This window comes from Castor canadensis, chromosome 1 (assembly GCF_047511655.1).
Source record: "Castor canadensis chromosome 1, mCasCan1.hap1v2, whole genome shotgun sequence".
Classification (NCBI taxonomy): Eukaryota; Metazoa; Chordata; class Mammalia; order Rodentia; family Castoridae; genus Castor; species Castor canadensis.
The window spans coordinates 180,024,744-180,042,287 of record NC_133386.1 but is presented as its reverse complement, the minus strand read 5'-3'; the positions used below and the strand labels follow the sequence as shown (position 1 = coordinate 180,042,287).

General features: G+C 40.4%; 1 protein-coding gene across 3 annotated transcripts in view; it reads right to left on the bottom strand.

Moving 5' to 3' along the window:
- Positions 1-14,360, bottom strand: part of Alkbh3 (alkB homolog 3, alpha-ketoglutarate dependent dioxygenase) — a 34,531-nt gene extending 20,171 nt beyond the window's left edge. Inside the window, exons 1-7 of one of the 3 annotated variants that reach the window (XM_020181625.2) lie at positions 14,218-14,360; positions 11,841-11,989; positions 11,395-11,498; positions 9,880-9,914; positions 7,137-7,184; positions 5,642-5,745; positions 3,869-3,957 (exon numbers count right to left, since the gene is read on the bottom strand). In XM_020181625.2, coding sequence (XP_020037214.1) covers positions 3,869-3,957; positions 5,642-5,745; positions 7,137-7,184; positions 9,880-9,914; positions 11,395-11,498; positions 11,841-11,919 — 459 coding nt within the window. In that variant the 5' untranslated portion in view covers positions 11,920-11,989; positions 14,218-14,360. Of the gene's footprint in view, positions 1-3,868; positions 3,958-5,641; positions 5,746-7,136; positions 7,185-9,879; positions 9,915-11,394; positions 11,499-11,840; positions 11,990-13,894; positions 14,180-14,217 lie in introns of those variants that run through there. The other 2 variants (XM_074044649.1, XM_074044648.1) reach the window with 2 other exon arrangements.
- Between the last annotated feature and the right edge of the window lie 3,184 nt (positions 14,361-17,544).

Genomic DNA, 17,544 nt, shown 5'->3' with positions numbered 1-17,544 from the left:
ATACTAGTTTTTCAAAATTCTAATTTTTGTTTGAAAACTCAACTTTTATCATTAGTAATGAGTCCTGTCTATTGTTTTCCTTGAAGTGATACGTCATTCATTTATGAGAAAATATGTGCTAAACACTTGAATCTGAATGACCAGTCTGCTTGCCAGTAGTTCTAACTAAAAATAGTCCATGAAGAAAAGTTGCTAGTTCAGCTCACAGCTCAAACAATTGCCCTTTGGACAGGAGGTAAGCAAGGCACTTTATACATACTTTCAATTTCATCAAACTCCTAAGAAGACAGGTAGTCAAAGACAAAGATTTAATAAAACTAACAATGCTTACTACTAAGTTAAATTGGCATTTTAAACTTTAATCTGAAAGTGCATGGGTGGTGAAGAGCACATGACTAGTTCAGTTTGGCAAGAATGCCTTGATTTGTGCTAAGGTACATTAATCAATTTTATCTACTTGCACTTTTGTACCAGCATGCAAATTCAACACAGGGAAAACATCACAGTCTTGTATTGTTATGAAAACAGACTCATGGGTACCCCAAAAGGGTTTATGGGCCCCTACCCCCAGGGATCCAAAGGTTATACTTCAAGAACTGCCGCTGCAGAACCACTTGGACGTCTGTGTTACATGCTGATGGTGGTGGTGGTCGAATGGACACTCAGCAAAGGAAAGTCCAGCATTATTAAGGATCTCCTACACCCACAGCCAAGTAAAACTGCCTGGGAAGCACATATAAACACCACTCAGCTTTAACCTGATGGGAAAACCAGGGTTAAAGCTGGGCCTTCTTGTTATGGTTATTAGAACTGTGTTCTAAGTAGATTTTTTAAACTAAGCAGCAACAATAAACACAGCTTAGAGAAGTAAAACAAAAATATTATTAAACTAACCTGTGTTCAAGAGAATAAATTCCAAAATGAAATTCCAATAATAATGTCAGTAAGCTGCATTTCCTATTTATTTTACAGCCTTAAATTTATTTTCATGGAGATAAAGATCAGATGCTAGAATTATAGATTTAACAAGAAAAACAAGAATGTAAAGGAGGAAGATCACTCTTCTACAATGTGGCTGAGAATCTAATTAGCATTTCCCTGACTTGCTTAGGGACCAAGCACTGTGCTAACATCAAGTTTGCATTATGTTTTTAAGTGGGTATATATCTTTTCTTGGTTATTTTTGGTAGTGAAGTACAGAGTAAGGGAGAAAAAAGAGGATAATGAACCAGAGGATTAATTTAGACTCTGTAACCAATACTCTATATACAGATCCTTCAGAACTGAATGTCTAAAATAAAATTCAGCATCATCTCACTGTTCAGTGAAGACATTCTATCCTTAAAAGACATTTGAGGAAAAGAATGAGAAAATATAAATCACAGAAGTAAAAGATTTCAAGTATGTTTTGTAAAGTCCTGGGTACCACAGAGATGGTTCTGGGTCTTCAGAAGGAGAAGGGCAAAGTCAAGTTGGAGGGACTCTTAGACAGTCAAGACTTTGATCTGTTTTACATAAGATTTAGTTTGAACAAAGAACAAGACAAGCTTAAAAACCTATGAGCAAAGCTGGTGTGGTGGCACACACTTCTAATCCCAGCACTGAGGAGGTACAGGTGGAAGGACTGTAAATTCTAAGCCAGCCTGGGCTACAGAGCAAGACCCTGTCTCCAAAAAAAAAAAAAAAAATCCAACTATGAGTTGAACCTGACTCTTTTGTATGGAACACTAAGTTTGAGGTGATAATAATTGTAAAGTTAATTAAATACCCCCAACTTACATACATGTACATTAATGCTTTAAAGAAATTTGAGAAAGGGGTAACTCTAGATTTTAATTCAATATATGAACTAAGTTTATACCAATAGACACACCAAATTCCAGATTAAAGAATTCTAATTTGACAACCTTAATATCCCGCAAAAGTGGCTTGGTTAAATAAATTACGGTACTTGATTGTGGACTATATACAGATATTAAATGTGATATGGAAGAATATCTAGTGATACTAAAACATGATAATGATATGGTCAAATGAAACATAGTTTCATAATTTTATTTTGTTTTTGTTTCTCTGTAACAGTGTCTTGCTATGGCCTTGAATTCCAGATCCTCTTGCCTCACCCTCCCAAGTGGTGGTCTTGTAATCTTTCCCTGCCTCCTGAATAGCTGGGATTACATACAGAAGCCACAGTGCCTGGCCTTATTTTTACTTTTATAGAAAAAAATTTTCCACACATCTTTGTCTAAAATTTTAAACTACTGGAACTAAAACATCAGGTGAAACATTATCAAAAATTTTAATATTCCTTATGCTTATCCACAGTTTCTAAATTTTTATTAAGTATGTATTACCTTGCTTACATCATTGAAAAAAGTTTGTCATTAAAAAGTTCTTTGAAAAGTTGTCCCAAAAATGCCTCCAAAGTGAAAGACAGCAAGAAGCTACTTTACTCAGCAAATCTTGTGAGACTTATGTGTACTCTACAATGGTGGTTCTCAACCAAGGGCAATTACGCTCCAGCAGAGACATGTAACGATCTCTGGAGTCATTGTGGCTGTTGTGGCTGTCATAACTGTAGAGGAAGTGCCACTGGCATCTGGTGAATGGAGGTTGTAGATATTGCTAAGCACCCTATAAAGCACAGGTCAGCCCCACAACAAAAAATGATCTTGCCCAAAACATTGACAGCATGGACGCAGAGAAATCTGTTCTCAAAAAATTAACTAGGATGAGTGAAATAGAGCTGCCTCACAGCCTGTGTAATCCCCACCCTCTCTGTTATGACTGTTGACAAGAAGGTAAATTAATTCTTACAGAAACAAGAGAGTGCTAGGGTGTTACTCAAGTGAAAAAGCACCTGCCTGCCAAGCACAAGGCCCCAAGTTCAAACCTCAGTATCAATAAATAAATAAATAAGAAAAAGAGTAATGCAGTATATTGGATGGGTCCAAGTCAATTCTCTCAGTGTTTCCAAATCAACTCAGATAAAAACAGTCTCAACACTTCTCTAGGTCACACTCTAAATTCAGCCTTAGGAACCAAATCATGCCAGGAACCCAAGCATATCTCCTTATACAATAAGCCATATACCATCAGTCAACGTTTTATCTATGAAAATTTTAGTAGAATGGTAGTTTGCGCTTAAATATTAGTAGACACTCTAAAATGTATCACATTTCTGTATATCTGAATGCAATAAGCAAAACTCTACTTTCTTCAAAGTCTCTTTCAATAAAGCATAACATTTGCCAAAGGCAAGATTCCAGAAATTAAACAGGGAGCAATTTCTTGGACAAACTTATCTTATGGACAAACTTAGTTTATATCCTAAAATATTTTTGTCTACTGTCATGGAAATTTTTAAAAACAAAAGAAGCAGTAGAAACTAGCCGAGGAAGTAGTAAGTTGGAAGTCTGAGAAATGTACCTATTGAATTAATGCAAAATTTTAAAAAACACCAGATTTTTTTCACAAATAGCAAAAGAGACCAAGAAATGGAAAAAGCCATTCTGACCCTCACTGGCCAGTAGAAGGATACAGAAGCAAATGCACACCAGGAGGGTTACAGCCAGAAAAGCTTGGGAAAGGGAGGTATCAGGAAAAGAAATAGTTCATTTTTGAAATCCTGGACTCCAGTCCCAGTTTTCTTTAGTTCCACTTTTTTCTCATCCTCTGAGTTCATCCATAGATCAAAAGCACAAAGCTCAATGGTTGAACTCGAGCATTTTTTTGAACTAGGAAGCATCAAGTACCTCTGCAAGGGATTTACTGTTACTGTGTAATTGGGATTTACTGTTACTGTATAATTCAACACTTAATACCATATAGTCTATAAAACTATACCAATGACAGTATTTCAACATACGTGAGGATTTGGTTCCATAGTGATTCTTGAGTAAGTGTAAGGAAGTTCTCCGTACCATGCTGTAAGTCTTGGCTGAGGATAAGTTACATCTAAGAAAGAAAATACAGGGCTCTTGAGATGGTTTAGCGCTACTTAAGGTGTACTTACTGCAAGTCAAGTCTGAGCCTGGCACTGAGAGAAGTGGTGAGAAACATAAAGACAAAGAATGGGTCTGACCCAAGGTTCCACCCTCACAGAGAATATGGGATGTGGTGAGAAAGGGTGAGGGTTATAAAGAAGAAAAGGCACGTGGGCAGAGTCAGCTTGGGCAAAGGCCCGGAGATGACAGTGTGTGTGACTTGTTTGTGTTGGTAACAACAAAAAGCAGGATAAGGAGCCTAGACTCTTACATGTAGTAATTTATGGAACCGACATCCATATGAGAAACAAGACAAATTGTTCACCCATGTGTCCAACACTGTATAAGCCCTTTTGATTCAAAATGAGGAAAAAAGTATTCTGACCCACTGTAGCATGTAGCTAATTTAGTCAGAAGTTTGTAACTTCTAAATTTATCCAGAAAGGGAACAGTCCATAGATCTGATATTTCTCCCACAATATTGATTACAATAAAAATAAAAGGCAGGGCTGGGGACGTAACTCACTGATAAAGCTTGTGATTGGCATGTGCAAGGCCCTGACCTCTATGACAGCACAAAAACAAAAGGCAGCTAACATTTATTAAGGCTTACTATCTACTAGGCATTCTATTAAGCACTAACCATGCTCTACCTCATTTAATGAACACAACAACTTCATAATATAGATAATAGTATTAGCTCCATTTAAAGATAAGAAAGCCAGGAATTACAGAATTACTTAACTGTAATTTGCTTAAAATCAACCATCACTGTGATACAGCAAGCAAAGCATGCAACCAGATGGAAGAGGTGAATTCAAATATCATATACTTGATATATTGTAAGAACTTTTGTAAATGTCACAGTGTACCTTAGTACGATTAAAAAAAAAAAAGCATGCAAGCAACCAAAAACCCCGCTGTACAAACTTCTAGGAGTTAAGAGAAGGCTGCCCTGAAAATCCGACTCTTATTCTAAAGGGCAAGTAACGAAAATGATGCAGTATTTAATTTGCCTCTCTTTACAGAAAATTTAAATTCACTCAGTGTAACCAAAAGAAAATTCTGCACTAGAGCACACACTCCCCCCAGTGACCACCTGGGGTATCACAGGTGATGTTGCTTGTGGATGCCCACAGAGAAGGTTCAAAGTCAGCTAATCAGCTCTATTGTACCTTTACAAGTTCAGGGGGTGTTACAGACACTGAAACCAAAGGACACTAGGTGGCTCTGATGAAAGTAAAATGAAAATAAAAAGTTAGTAAGAAGGACTGTAGAAGAATGCCAAAACAGAATCAGAAAAAAACCAAGCTCTGGAAGCTTCTATGAAGGAGGAAGTTGGCACACTTGAACACAGCTAATAAACTGAAAGGAAGGTAAGCATGTCAGCTACAGTGCAGCCAAACAAGGCTTCCTCTGGCTCCTTAAACTCTCACTTCTACTGTGCCACCTGTTGCCTGAGCTCTGGGCTTTCCACCAGCTGTTTCTTCTGCCTGGAATGCTCTTCCCAGTCCCCTATAACTGGCGAATTCCTACTCTTCCGCAGGGTCTCAGGTTTGAATGTTTCATACTGGCTACAGTGAGCACAGGCAGCAGTATAAGCAAACACCTGGAGGGGAATCCAGGCAGCACCACCACCTCAGAGATCTACTCACCCTCCCTGATGCCCTTTCTCTGTTTCCAGGGAACATCCCGACAAAGCTGCTCCAATATCCAGTTGGCTTCTTCCAAATCAACAAAACCAGGATACAAACACACCCTTGATGCAGAAAAACCATTATTAACTAATGATTATGCAAATCACGGGTCAGACTAACCACTAGCAAAATCATTCCACCTGGATCGTCCCGCTAGACGGGGAAGAAATCATCTTACCACCTCCCACAGCAAGTAGAGCCTAACGTCATCCAAGTCATGAGGCTCCCGATGTCAAGTAAATTCCTTTCACGTTAAGACAAGAGAGGCCACAAGGACAAGGGGTGCCTGAGGACTTTTATATGTTGTGGTTCAAACACTACTTATGAATTGGAATACTACCAAATAATACTACCGAGAATTTAAGAAGCAGAAATGACCACATGGCTTAGCTGTAAAACCTTGGACAAGTTACTTAACTTTTCTGAGCATTGGTTTTCTCATCTGTAACTCAAAAATGGTATCTATCTCATAACATCACTTTAAAGAGTAAACCGAGTAATAAAATGTCTGGGCTTGTGTTAATAAGCGGCAGTCTTTTGAGACTATGCCAGTTCTAGGGAACAAGAGATCATTATGACTGTATCAAAACAAGAATACTCCAATGAGGGTTCTTTCCCTCTCTAAATATATGATTATTCCAACAATGATTTGGCTTAAAAAATCATTTTGAATATCTTTTTTAAGAAATGTTCTGAAGGCCCAAAGAACATTCTCATGAATACCCTCTGTGGCAACAAATCTTTACTCTGAAAGTGCATTTAATTTTCTGAAAGAGTCAAAGCTCACTTGAAGTTACCTAGTTAACAATGAGATGTGACCAAAATAATGCAACTGGTCTTGTATGTCTGTTAACCTTGCTGTGAAGGGAAGGCTACAGAAAGGGTTGTAAACATGCTAGTGCCAGAGGACTCTACAGAACCAAGGCCAGTGGAATGCCAAGCAATTCATTTTGATATGCAAATTTTGATACATTTGTCTACATGTCTCATTATTTTATACTGATAATTAGTATACTCATGCATTACAGTGATGTTTTTAAAATAATGGCACTTTTTTTGCAATCTACCCCCAAGTAGCAATATAACATGATATATAATACTGTATATGTAATTCATAAAATGTAATATATAAGTAATATAATACAGCACTCACAGCATAGAAGCCAAGGCTGCAGCCAACTCTAATATTAAGTTACTACATGGCACTAAGAAAAAGAACTCAGTCTCTCTAGGCTTCACGTCCTCATCTGATGAACTGGGAAAGCAATAGTAACTATATCTGATAGAGGCTGTGAAAATGTTTTGAAGCTAGAAATATTATATAAAAAGGAAGTATTATCTAATTCTTGTTCTCTAAGAATTTAAAAGGTAGAAATTACCTATTTCAAATAAAAGGACAAAGAGACTCTAACTTGCTGATAATTACAGTATTTTCCAGTAAGGATTCACTTACCTAGATATGCCTGTGGGTGACAGGCTGATTTCATACACACCCTCCCTGCTAAAGGAAGAGGCAGGACATTTGTTAGTATGAGGCAAAACAGTACAGTAATCAGTGGAAGGATTGTACTTTTGAATTCCCAAATCCTGGCTCACTAAAATCATTTAACTATGAGAGAGCAGTGTGGGGGAGATATAACCTCCACCTTCTACCACCAAGACCAGGGGTGAGACAGTGGTACATCATTAATGGCACTGGGAATAGAACCATAAACACAAAAATGGAATAAATAAATTCTGATTCTACTTCTTCATATTTCACCCATAATTTAGGGTGATATGATCCAGGAATCTATCACATGAAAGGTTGTCTAATAGAGACAAAGAGTGTCTCTCTTTGAAGTCTGGAATAGAGGATGCATTTCCCAGGTGGCAAGCACACCCCAGGGCTCTGGGCTCCTGATGATCTCAAAGATACAGGTCTAATGAGGTTCTGTCTCTGAGTAAAACTCTTCAAAGGGTCCCCATAATTGTGCTCCTGGGCCTCGTGATCTAGCTCCCTCTTCTGACAGCTCAAGCAGACTCAACCCTCCAGCAACAACTGACTGCTTGGAATCCCCTGAATACTCCTGTGTTCCTGACCAATGACCGACGTTGTGCCTTTCTACAAAAAAGGTAGGAATGCCCCCCTGCCACTCAGGATCACCATCTTCATCCTAGCTTTGGTACAGGGGAAACTCTAACCTACCCTTCAAAACCCTCACTCAGAAGCACCTCTAAGTCTCTCCTGACCTTAATCCATGCAAATAATGATACCTACATCATCCTGCCTGCTAGTGTTAGGTTTTATATACGTGTGTCTAGTGCTCTATGATATGCAAGATTACAGTCTGACTACACAACTGTTTCATTTACTAGACTGCGGGCCCCTAGGGGCAAGGAATGGGTTATTATTGTTTCCAGGGCCTGCACATAGTAGATGGCCAATAAAAGCTTACTGAGCTTAGCCAAACATGAAAAGCACAAAACTGCTGCAGTTGTGCAGAGTATAAGCTCCACAACGAAATGGACAGCTACAACTATGTCAGATCCTTAAGAGATACATTATAGAATAAATGGGGCAGTTTGCACATCACTTTTTGTCATGGGAGTTAGCCCATGATCCCTGCATGAGGCTCTTAGGTAGATGTGTGAGCCCAGATGAGCCAAAACTGTGGGCACAGTTATCACATATACAGTAAGTTATTACATTTTAATTGTTACAGTAATTATTACAGTAATTTAATTATTACAGTAATTTCTTACATTTCTAGTTGTCAATACAACTCTGTATTCCTGAGTAGGAATACAATGTTTTAATACATTTAATACAATTTTGACCCAATTTAGAAACTGGCTCACTTTAAATATGGAGCACTTTACTGGGTATTACATAAACAATATGTAATATAGTCAACTTTAGATCAGAATTAACAAACCCCAGGGCAAATGGAAATGGATTCTGTCATTTTTCTCTCAACTTCCAAACTCACAGTTGCCCATTTTTTTTTGTAGGAATGTCCCATCTATAATGATTTGCATATTTTTCTTTACTCTCTTTATTATCAATAGACTATTAGAAATGAACTAGGACTTAAGTGATTGTATAGTCCAAATCCTTAATTTACAGATGAGGAAATAAAAATCTAGAGAGATGGAATAACTTCCCTAAAGACTAGTAATACAGTTTTGGTTTTTTCAGTACTGGGATTTGACTCAGGGCCTCACACTTTGCAGGCTAATGCTCTACCACTTGAGCCACTCCAGCAGCACTTTTGATTTTTGAGATAGGGTAGAGCTTTACATTCAGGGCAGTCTGGACCCTATCCGAGATGACAGGCATATATCACTGTGCCTAGCCACTGGTTGAGATGGGGTCTTGTGAACTTTTTGTCCGAGCTGGTCTCAAATCGCGATCCTCCTGATCTCTGTCTCCCAAGCAGCTAGGATTACAGGCTTGAGCCACGGCACTCAGCACAGTTAACTAGTGACAAAGGCAAGACTAGATAACTTCTTTGAAATTATGTTGACATTTTTGCTAGTTTCAAATTCTTCTAAGATATACATGTCTACCTACAAACAGCTGAATAGCAAAACAGATTGCTCCCAGACAAGAACATCCATCTAGTGCAAAAATGCTAAAATAAGAGGATAGTTTTACTGACTATTTATTTATATCAGGTAGAAACTGAGAATCAAAAAGAGGTTAACGTATCTCTCACCAGTTTTGGGTAAGAACACTTCAGGTATTGATCAATACAAGAGGAATATTTAGTATCATTTGATTGCTCTGTAACAATCATGTGGTTTTGATAAATGGGTGGTAAGGCCATCCAGACAGCAGCAGCATTCATAAGCACTGCATGCAAACAGTACTGAAAGGCTTCTCAAAAAGCCAAGCTCCCATGACTCAGAAAATCCTCTCCATCTTCAACTAAGAGATGATTTAGCTTACTGTCGGCAGATACCAGTGAAATACAGCCAGGAAATCTACATCAGACTCAGAATTTAATGTACAAACATTTTGTTGCATTTTCCATACCATCAGCAAATTCAGAAAGTCTTCTCAAAAGATCAAGATTGGGATAAGAATGTCTAGCTCCAAATTAAGGGTCTTACTAGGCCATTCTATTCCAGATGGAAAAATCAACAGTAAGGGAAAGATCTTGCCCATTTCACCGTGGGCAACACTTATAGGATGGCAGCAAATTACTTACTCAATCACTTGTAGTTCTGGGGCCCTGCGGAGTACCTATAAGGAAACAGGCAGATCTTAATTCTAGAATGATTCCTAATTGTCAGGAAATCTGACTTTCCATAACCCTCATTTCTGGTCAAAACAAATCAGTGTAAACTTTCTTTTTTATTTCAACTTCCCACTATTCCACCTGAAATCCTTGTTTCTGCTCTTAGAACTACCTCACACTTTTGAGCAGACAGAAAAGTAGTAATTAAAATTAATCAGTTTTCCTATTGGCCAGTAGCTCTGGAAAAACCTTTATATAAAAGAGATATACACACACACACATATGTATATATGTGTATATATGTGTGTGTGAATTTTTTTTTTTTTTTGTGGTACTGGGGTTCAAACTTAAGACTCAGGGCCTTGAGCTTGTTAGGCAGATGGTCTATTGCTTCAGCCCTGCCTCCAGCCCTTTCTGCTTTGGTTATTTTTCAGCTACGGTCTTGGGTTTTTTGCCTGGGCTGACCTTGAACCACTATCTTCCCAAGTATGCCTCCCACATAGCTGAGGTTACAGTAGCACACTACCACGCCCAGCTTGTTTGCTGAAATGGGATCTCAGTAACTCTGTACACAGGCTGGCCTCAATCATTGATCCTCCTGTTCTCTGCCTCCCACGTAGCAGGGATTACAGGCATGAGACACTTTGCCCTAGATTTTAATGGAAGACATACTATAAAATAAGGACTTTTGGAAAACAATTATTTATGTAATCATTACTATAGCAGATACCTGAGTTTTTAAAATTCTTTTTCCATATTACTAAAAAGTGAGGCCAAGTATGGTAGCACTGTACACCTGTAATGCCAACACTCAGGAGGCTGTGCACTCAGGAGATTGAGGCAGGAGGGTCTTGAGTTCAAGGCCAGCCTGTTACCCAGCAAGACTCTGTCTCAAAAATAAATGAAAAACAGTGAGGACTGGGGTAAGGTATAGCTCAGTGGAAGAGCACTTGTGTAGCATGCACAAGGCCCTGGGTTTGATCCCCAGCAGCACCCCATACTAAAAAGAAGTGAATTATCTCTGTTTCTTACATTTTTTTTTCTCTAAGAAAAAAAAATCTAGAATTAAGGCATTTTGCTGTAATGACTGAGATTTCAAAGACACTTAGTGGAACATACTGAGGACAGCTTGGTTTTAGAACCTTAGATCACCAGTACAAGCCCTAGTCATGGTAGAACCTCCCTGACAAATAAATATGTGACCATAATCTGGGGGAAGAATATGAAGAATTCTCAGACATACAAGGAAACTAATATAGTTCCCATTCCATTATTATAGTTCTTAGTTCTGGTATTCATTAGTAAATTTATTCAGTCACTATTTGAACACCTACTACATAAATATAGCTTTTAGAGTTCTTTTTTTTTTTTTAAACGGGACTGGGGTTTAAACTCAGGACTTCATGTTTGCACAGCAGACACTCTACTGAATCCAGCTTTCATGAGCAAATCTTTATGACTATTGTAGGATAAATAAGAATTTACCTCCTGGGGTTCTTTGAACACAAACTCTGTGTTAGACAGATGATGCTCCTTGTTCTTCCAGGTCTGTCCAGGTGGCTGATGGAGATGACTCCCAGCAGCAGTAGCTAGAATTAAAGAACGAACAACCTCAAGCTGGGGAAAAGTCTTCTACTAAGCAAGAACCATTAAACCCACTTGGAATGACTCTAGGACATCTAAAACTAATTGGCAAAGTCAACAGAAGACCTCAACACTCTCTGAAAGGTGTGAGGGTATCAGCTAAACAGAAGGAACACTAAAGCTCACCCTTAGCTCACCATCAACAGAATAAGACAAAACACCAGCTAGCCATGTTTTAAACAATTCTTTAACATCAACTGAAATGGGAGTTGATTATAAGCCAAAACAATATAAACGCAAGATGGCCATCCACATCCATAAACATGTACAATCTCTCAGGTTCTTGCCTGGCTGAGCAGTAGCCTGGCTCTTAGCAGGAGCAGCCCAGGCTCCCTGCACTCGGGCTCGCCGTCTTTTGTCGTCCATGTTGAACAAAAGGTCTTCTGGTCTCAGCTTTCAGAAGATTTCATTCCTGATTCAAACCACACGATGATATCTGATTTAAAAAAATGTGCTTTTAGTTAAGGTCATGAGAGCTTGGCCTATTAAGGAGTAATCATAATCCTTTCGGGCAGAAGGGATTTCTCAATGGCAATCAGTGCTTCTATATAAAATTGTCATCATAACGTCTCAGTCAAGAAGCCTTCTAAGTCACTTATCACCACAAGAAAGTGCATGTTAAGAAATTCGAAAGCCAGGTCCTATCATAAATCACTTTTATTGTTCTCCAGAGCATAAGGAAATGGTAATACTCCCACTGTCCCATACATTGAGAAATAGGCCAAGACCCAGTTTCCATGTGCAATTTCCATATTCCATTGTCACTGGCTGTATCAAACTTCCCTGGAATCTTGTTAAAAGCACCCATGACAGTTGAATCTGAAGGTTAAGTAAAATAAGGCAGGTGCAGAAAGACAAATACTGCATGATCTCACATGTGGAATCTAAAAAAGTAGAACTCATAGAAGAGTGGAATGGTCATTCCTAGTGGCTAGGGGAGCAGGATGTACAAGGAAAAGGAAGATATTGATCAAAAGGTACAATGTTTCCGTTAGACAAGAGAAATAAGCTTTAGTGATCTATACTGCACAAAATGGTGACTATAATAAATATCAATGCACTGTATATTTCAAAACTGCTATGAGCAGATTTTAAATGTTTTCATCACAAAAAAGTGATAAACATGTAAGGTGATGGACTTATTAGCTTTACTTATTCTATAAGGTAAACTTTATATATCAAAACATCAGGCTATATCTCATAAATGTGTGCAATTATTTGTCAAAAATAAATCATAAAAAATGAGACAATAAATTAAAATTTAAAATATCCATGTCCCACCTTCAGGAAATCTGATTTAGGATAAATAGTTGTCTGTCCTTATAACAAGCACTGTAGATGATAATATGCCCATATGTATGGTGACCACAAGGTTTAGAAACTTAACCTAAGTCACTCAGGAAATCAATAGTAGGTAAAGTAAAAGTTCAAATTTTATTAACTTCCAGTCTTCAGGTAGCTGGAAAAGTGACTCAATATGTTCCACGATAAAAGTTTAACCCACAGCACATACAGAAGCATGCAGAACTACAAAAACAAAACCAAGGAGGGTCAGGTCAGGTGTTCTTTATGACTCTATGAAAGCTTTACATTTCAAGTTCTCAAAGGTAAAAGTTAATTTAACAGCCTGTTCAGCCTACAGATTCCCAGGCCCACTCCCCTACTTTTTCAATTAAATAGAGCTCAGGTAGACCCAGGAATCTGTAGTCAAAGCAAGTTCCCCTAGGTAATAAGAATCACATGCTGCTGGACTCCGGCGCCTCATGCGTGTCATCCTAGTTACTTGCGAGGCTGAGATTAGGAGGAGCACAGTTTGAGGCCAGCCCTGGCAAAGAGTTCGGGAAACCCCCATCTCCAAATTAACCATAGTAAAATAGACTGGAGGTGTGGCTCAACAGGTACAGTGCCTGCTTTGTGAACGAGAAGCCCTTTGTTCAAACCCCAATCCCACCAAGAAAAAAATTACATGTTTATCATTTAATAGAGAGTTGCAGAGGCTGCCATCTGCCCAAGAGTTAACGACACATCAAGATAACTCTCCAGCACCACAAGACGTGGGAAGGACGCCTCCGGTTGATATTTCTGAATTGAGGCCCTAAAAGCTCAGGACGACAACTAGCTATGGTCCCCAGAGGGGCTACGACCTGCTCGCCTTCTTGTTCCGTTCACGTGAGGGCGAAGTTACACATCGGATGTCGGGTGTGAAGTTACACCTTCAACTATTCAAAGTACCGAGTCCCACCCCAAACTTACTCGATCTGTGGCGTCCCAGACCCTGTTTGTTACCCAACGCTACCTCCACCCTGGGATCCTCTACACAGGTAAAGCTTGAGAACTCAACTGCAGTGCAAAAAACTAGGAACTCTGGCGACAAGCAGGACTTGTCACTTCCCAGCTGCACGGCCTGCGGCATGACGACCTCACCGTTCGGAGCCCAGTTTCTTCCTCAATAAACAAAGAAACCAGCGCTTCACCCGGCTGCGGAGCAGACTAAGCGAGTTCGCAAGAGAAAGCCTGGTGCTGGGTAAGGGTTAATCCCCTTCCCTAACCCAGACCCCAGACCCGTCTGCCCAGGATGAGACCCCAGAGGTCGCCCAGAAACGGACGTCGCGGGCAGTCCTCACTCTCACAGCCCCCTGCGCCCAATAAATCAGGCGTGCGCACCTACTGACGGGGCAGGGCGCGCGGGTCGGAACCCGCTCGGCCTTAACACAGCCCCCACGACTCCAAGCCAATCTACTGCCTGTGGTCTGGGGAACCTTAAGAGTGGGGCACCAACTGCTGCAACTACCAATCACAGGCCGCGGCCACACGCACTTTCCCCCGACGTCACGCGCCGCCGCCGCCGCTTCCGGTGCGCGCGCTGGAGTCCGGGCAGCCCTACATCCCCTACGAACACAGGGCCGGGTTGCGGAAGGTGCCGCTGAGCGCAAGGTTGCAGCTGACCAGTGGGGTTGAGGGTGCCGTGGAACGATATGAGGCCGGCCTATGGCGACTCTGGGAATGAAGACGAGTCTCCCAAGCCTAAGTGTCCAGGACGTGGGCTACCGAAAATGGGAGCCATCCAAGCTCTTGCATCTTTGGACTGTTTGTCAAAGAGCCAATGAAATCCGGCAGGGCTGGTGGAAGAGCGACAGAGTTGGAGGACTAGGTCATGGTGTGCTGAGCAAAAGCCATTGCGCTTTATCCTGAGAGACGTGAGCACCCCCGAGATGCGCTCTCCTTGTGTTCACATGCAGGGCAGGGGACCAGGCCTTCCGCCTTTCGGCTCTTCAGTGCTAAGCAAATTCTGCCTGGGTGAACAGACCTAAGTTTCAGTCCAGACGTCATGGTTTAGGATATCCATAATCTAGAATAAGTACCCCACTTCTTTTTAAAGTGGGCAGAGCTCCCGTTGGCAGAATTAGATAATTAGATGAGCGCAATGTCTGGAACGCAATAGAAAAAGTCAACAAATGTAAACGGTATTAAGACTATTTCCCCCATCCAACCTCTTGAGAAACATCTCCAAAGCAGCGGTGTTAAACCATGTATCTTGCAGTGTTAAAATGGTAAATGTAGCACTGAATTAACTATTTTGTGCAAATAATCCTCCGAGATCTGCCAAAACATTGTCACCTTGGAAATCTTTCAAGTAAACCTGATGCTAGATAGTGTTTATCTGCAGGAAACTCAGTGTGCCCCATTGTTGCAGGAATGGTACAGAAAGTATGACTGACAATCGAGAATAAGACTCAAATCCAGGTGGTTGGAAGAAAGGAAGGTTTATTACGCTAGCAAACCAGCACCTGGATATCTCCAAAATGGCGCAGGCCCCAAGCTCAGGGTGGTTGAAGTTTTTGTACAGAGAAAAGCAGCAGCAAGCAAGCAGGGAATGCAAGCAGCCTTGGCAGTTGGCTGTTCAAGGTTACAATATATCATGTCAGCACAGCTGTGGAAGAAGGCCATCCTGGTTTCTAACAGGCTAGTTGGATGCCCGGGCCCCTGGCTAAGGGGAAGGGCTTTACTAGTCTTTGATTCTTTTCCCAGCTTTGATCTTTCTCTGGGTTTCCTTATCACCATCAATGTACCTGTATTTCTACCATTGTTAGGTCCAGTTTCCAGAGCTTCCATTATTCTTTGTGACATGTTGTGACACTGAAGGAAAAATGATTTATTCTAGAACTGAAAGGAAAGAAAAGCCTAACTATAATTGTTTATCTTTTTTCCCTCCCATCAACTAGTAAGTTGTCAATGTCTGCTTCTGGCTCAGGAACCTTGGCTATCTCTCCCAAAGGGTGTTATTTCTTTTCAAAGATAATAGTTTTATACCAGAAAAAACAAATCTAGATTGAGGAGTCCTTAATAGTAGTGATTAACACCTATTCAGATTCAAGTAGAATATTTATCAAAAATCAGTCTATGGTCTGTTGGCACCTGAAATCATTGCATAGTTAAAAAAAATCACTTGCATTTTTACCAGGATCAAGGTAATTCTGATGCACAAAAAGTTTGAAAACCTCTGATGTAGGGTGAGAAATTAGTTTGTTAGGGGTGGAGGGGTTTCCCAGAACACAAGACTTACAAGTGCTAAAGCTAGAACAGTCCTCAGCAAACTTGGATGACTGTCACCCTAGAGCCATGTATGCACATAGCATTAGAAAGATATTCATGGTCTTGGCATGCTCCCTTGGGTCTTGGTTTCCTCATTTCTGTTTTCAGTATTTGTGGTTTTTATCAGGTGGTGATGGCGTAGAGACTATGGAAGAGGGAATGAAGATGAAGTGTGTTGCCAGTTAGTCCACTGGTTCCCAGCACCTAACCACCCTTCATTGGTTCAGAATACTGGAACATTTCTCCCTTGTCATTTGGTCTAGTGGGCAGTAAACTTCATTAGTAGAGGATATTGGGGAACACTGAAAAAGGAACAGCTCTTCTTCCTCATTCCAGGGTGTGCCTTTCCACTGAACTCTTCAGTACACAGTGGCCAGCAATGTTTGACACCTCCCTGTAAACTCAGTTACAATGTTAGTTGAATTTATGGCCTGGCTGAGTTTCTTTTTGTGAAAGTTAAAGCATTTATTGGGAAAGAATGGAACCTCAAAACATATAAGTAATCTGCTTGGACACAAGACAATCAGCAATCTTGAATACCCAAGACACCTGAGCCTTTCTTGACAATGGAAGTGATTTTTCCTCCCATGTCTGAGGAGACTAGAAAACACACCTGGGGCAGACAATCTGAAGTCTCATTCTCCACAAGACCCCCTACAACCCATTGTCTTTCTCTGCTCCATTGCCACTAGACCCGTAGCTAGACTCAAATGTCAATGCTCTTGATGGACAGGTACACACTGTGATGAAGGATAAAATAATTTTCACACCAAAAGAATGATAAGATTTTGCTAATGTGGTATAAACGGAAAGCCGAGAAATGAGTGTGGAAGTGGATTCTAAGTGCTTTGGTCTAGGTGGAAGCATGTAATACCACATTAGACCAAGTTAAGTTATGTGGTTACACATACTAGAGACGTGCTTGTAAATTCACTGTGCTGACTCATGCAACTGGAGGTGACCAACAGCTTGTTTGGTGGATTTATTGAACTTTAATTTAATAGTTAATGCTATTGAGATGCCAAAGCATGATGTGGAAGAGGAAGCCCAGAGATGGGGGGGTAGAGATGTTGGACTTGATATATCATATGTGACCTTGACCTGCAAACACCACACAAACACAAAAGACATTTCCCATGAGAAGGCACTCCTTTCCCTAAGGCCTTGAGAAATACTTTCAAGAAGGGGACACCTGCAATCTTGAAGAGCTCTATGGTCCTCTTTGTGGACTAGGTATGACCATGCCCCAACTAAGGGGAATGCCTACTGATTGGCCTCCCTGATTTTAGTTGAGATGATGAGGCCAAGTGGTAGCAGCACTTAATTGGCAAAGATGGACAAATCAACCCCATAGAGCAGCAGGCATATATCAGTAATCCGAATACTTTGGCTTGTAGG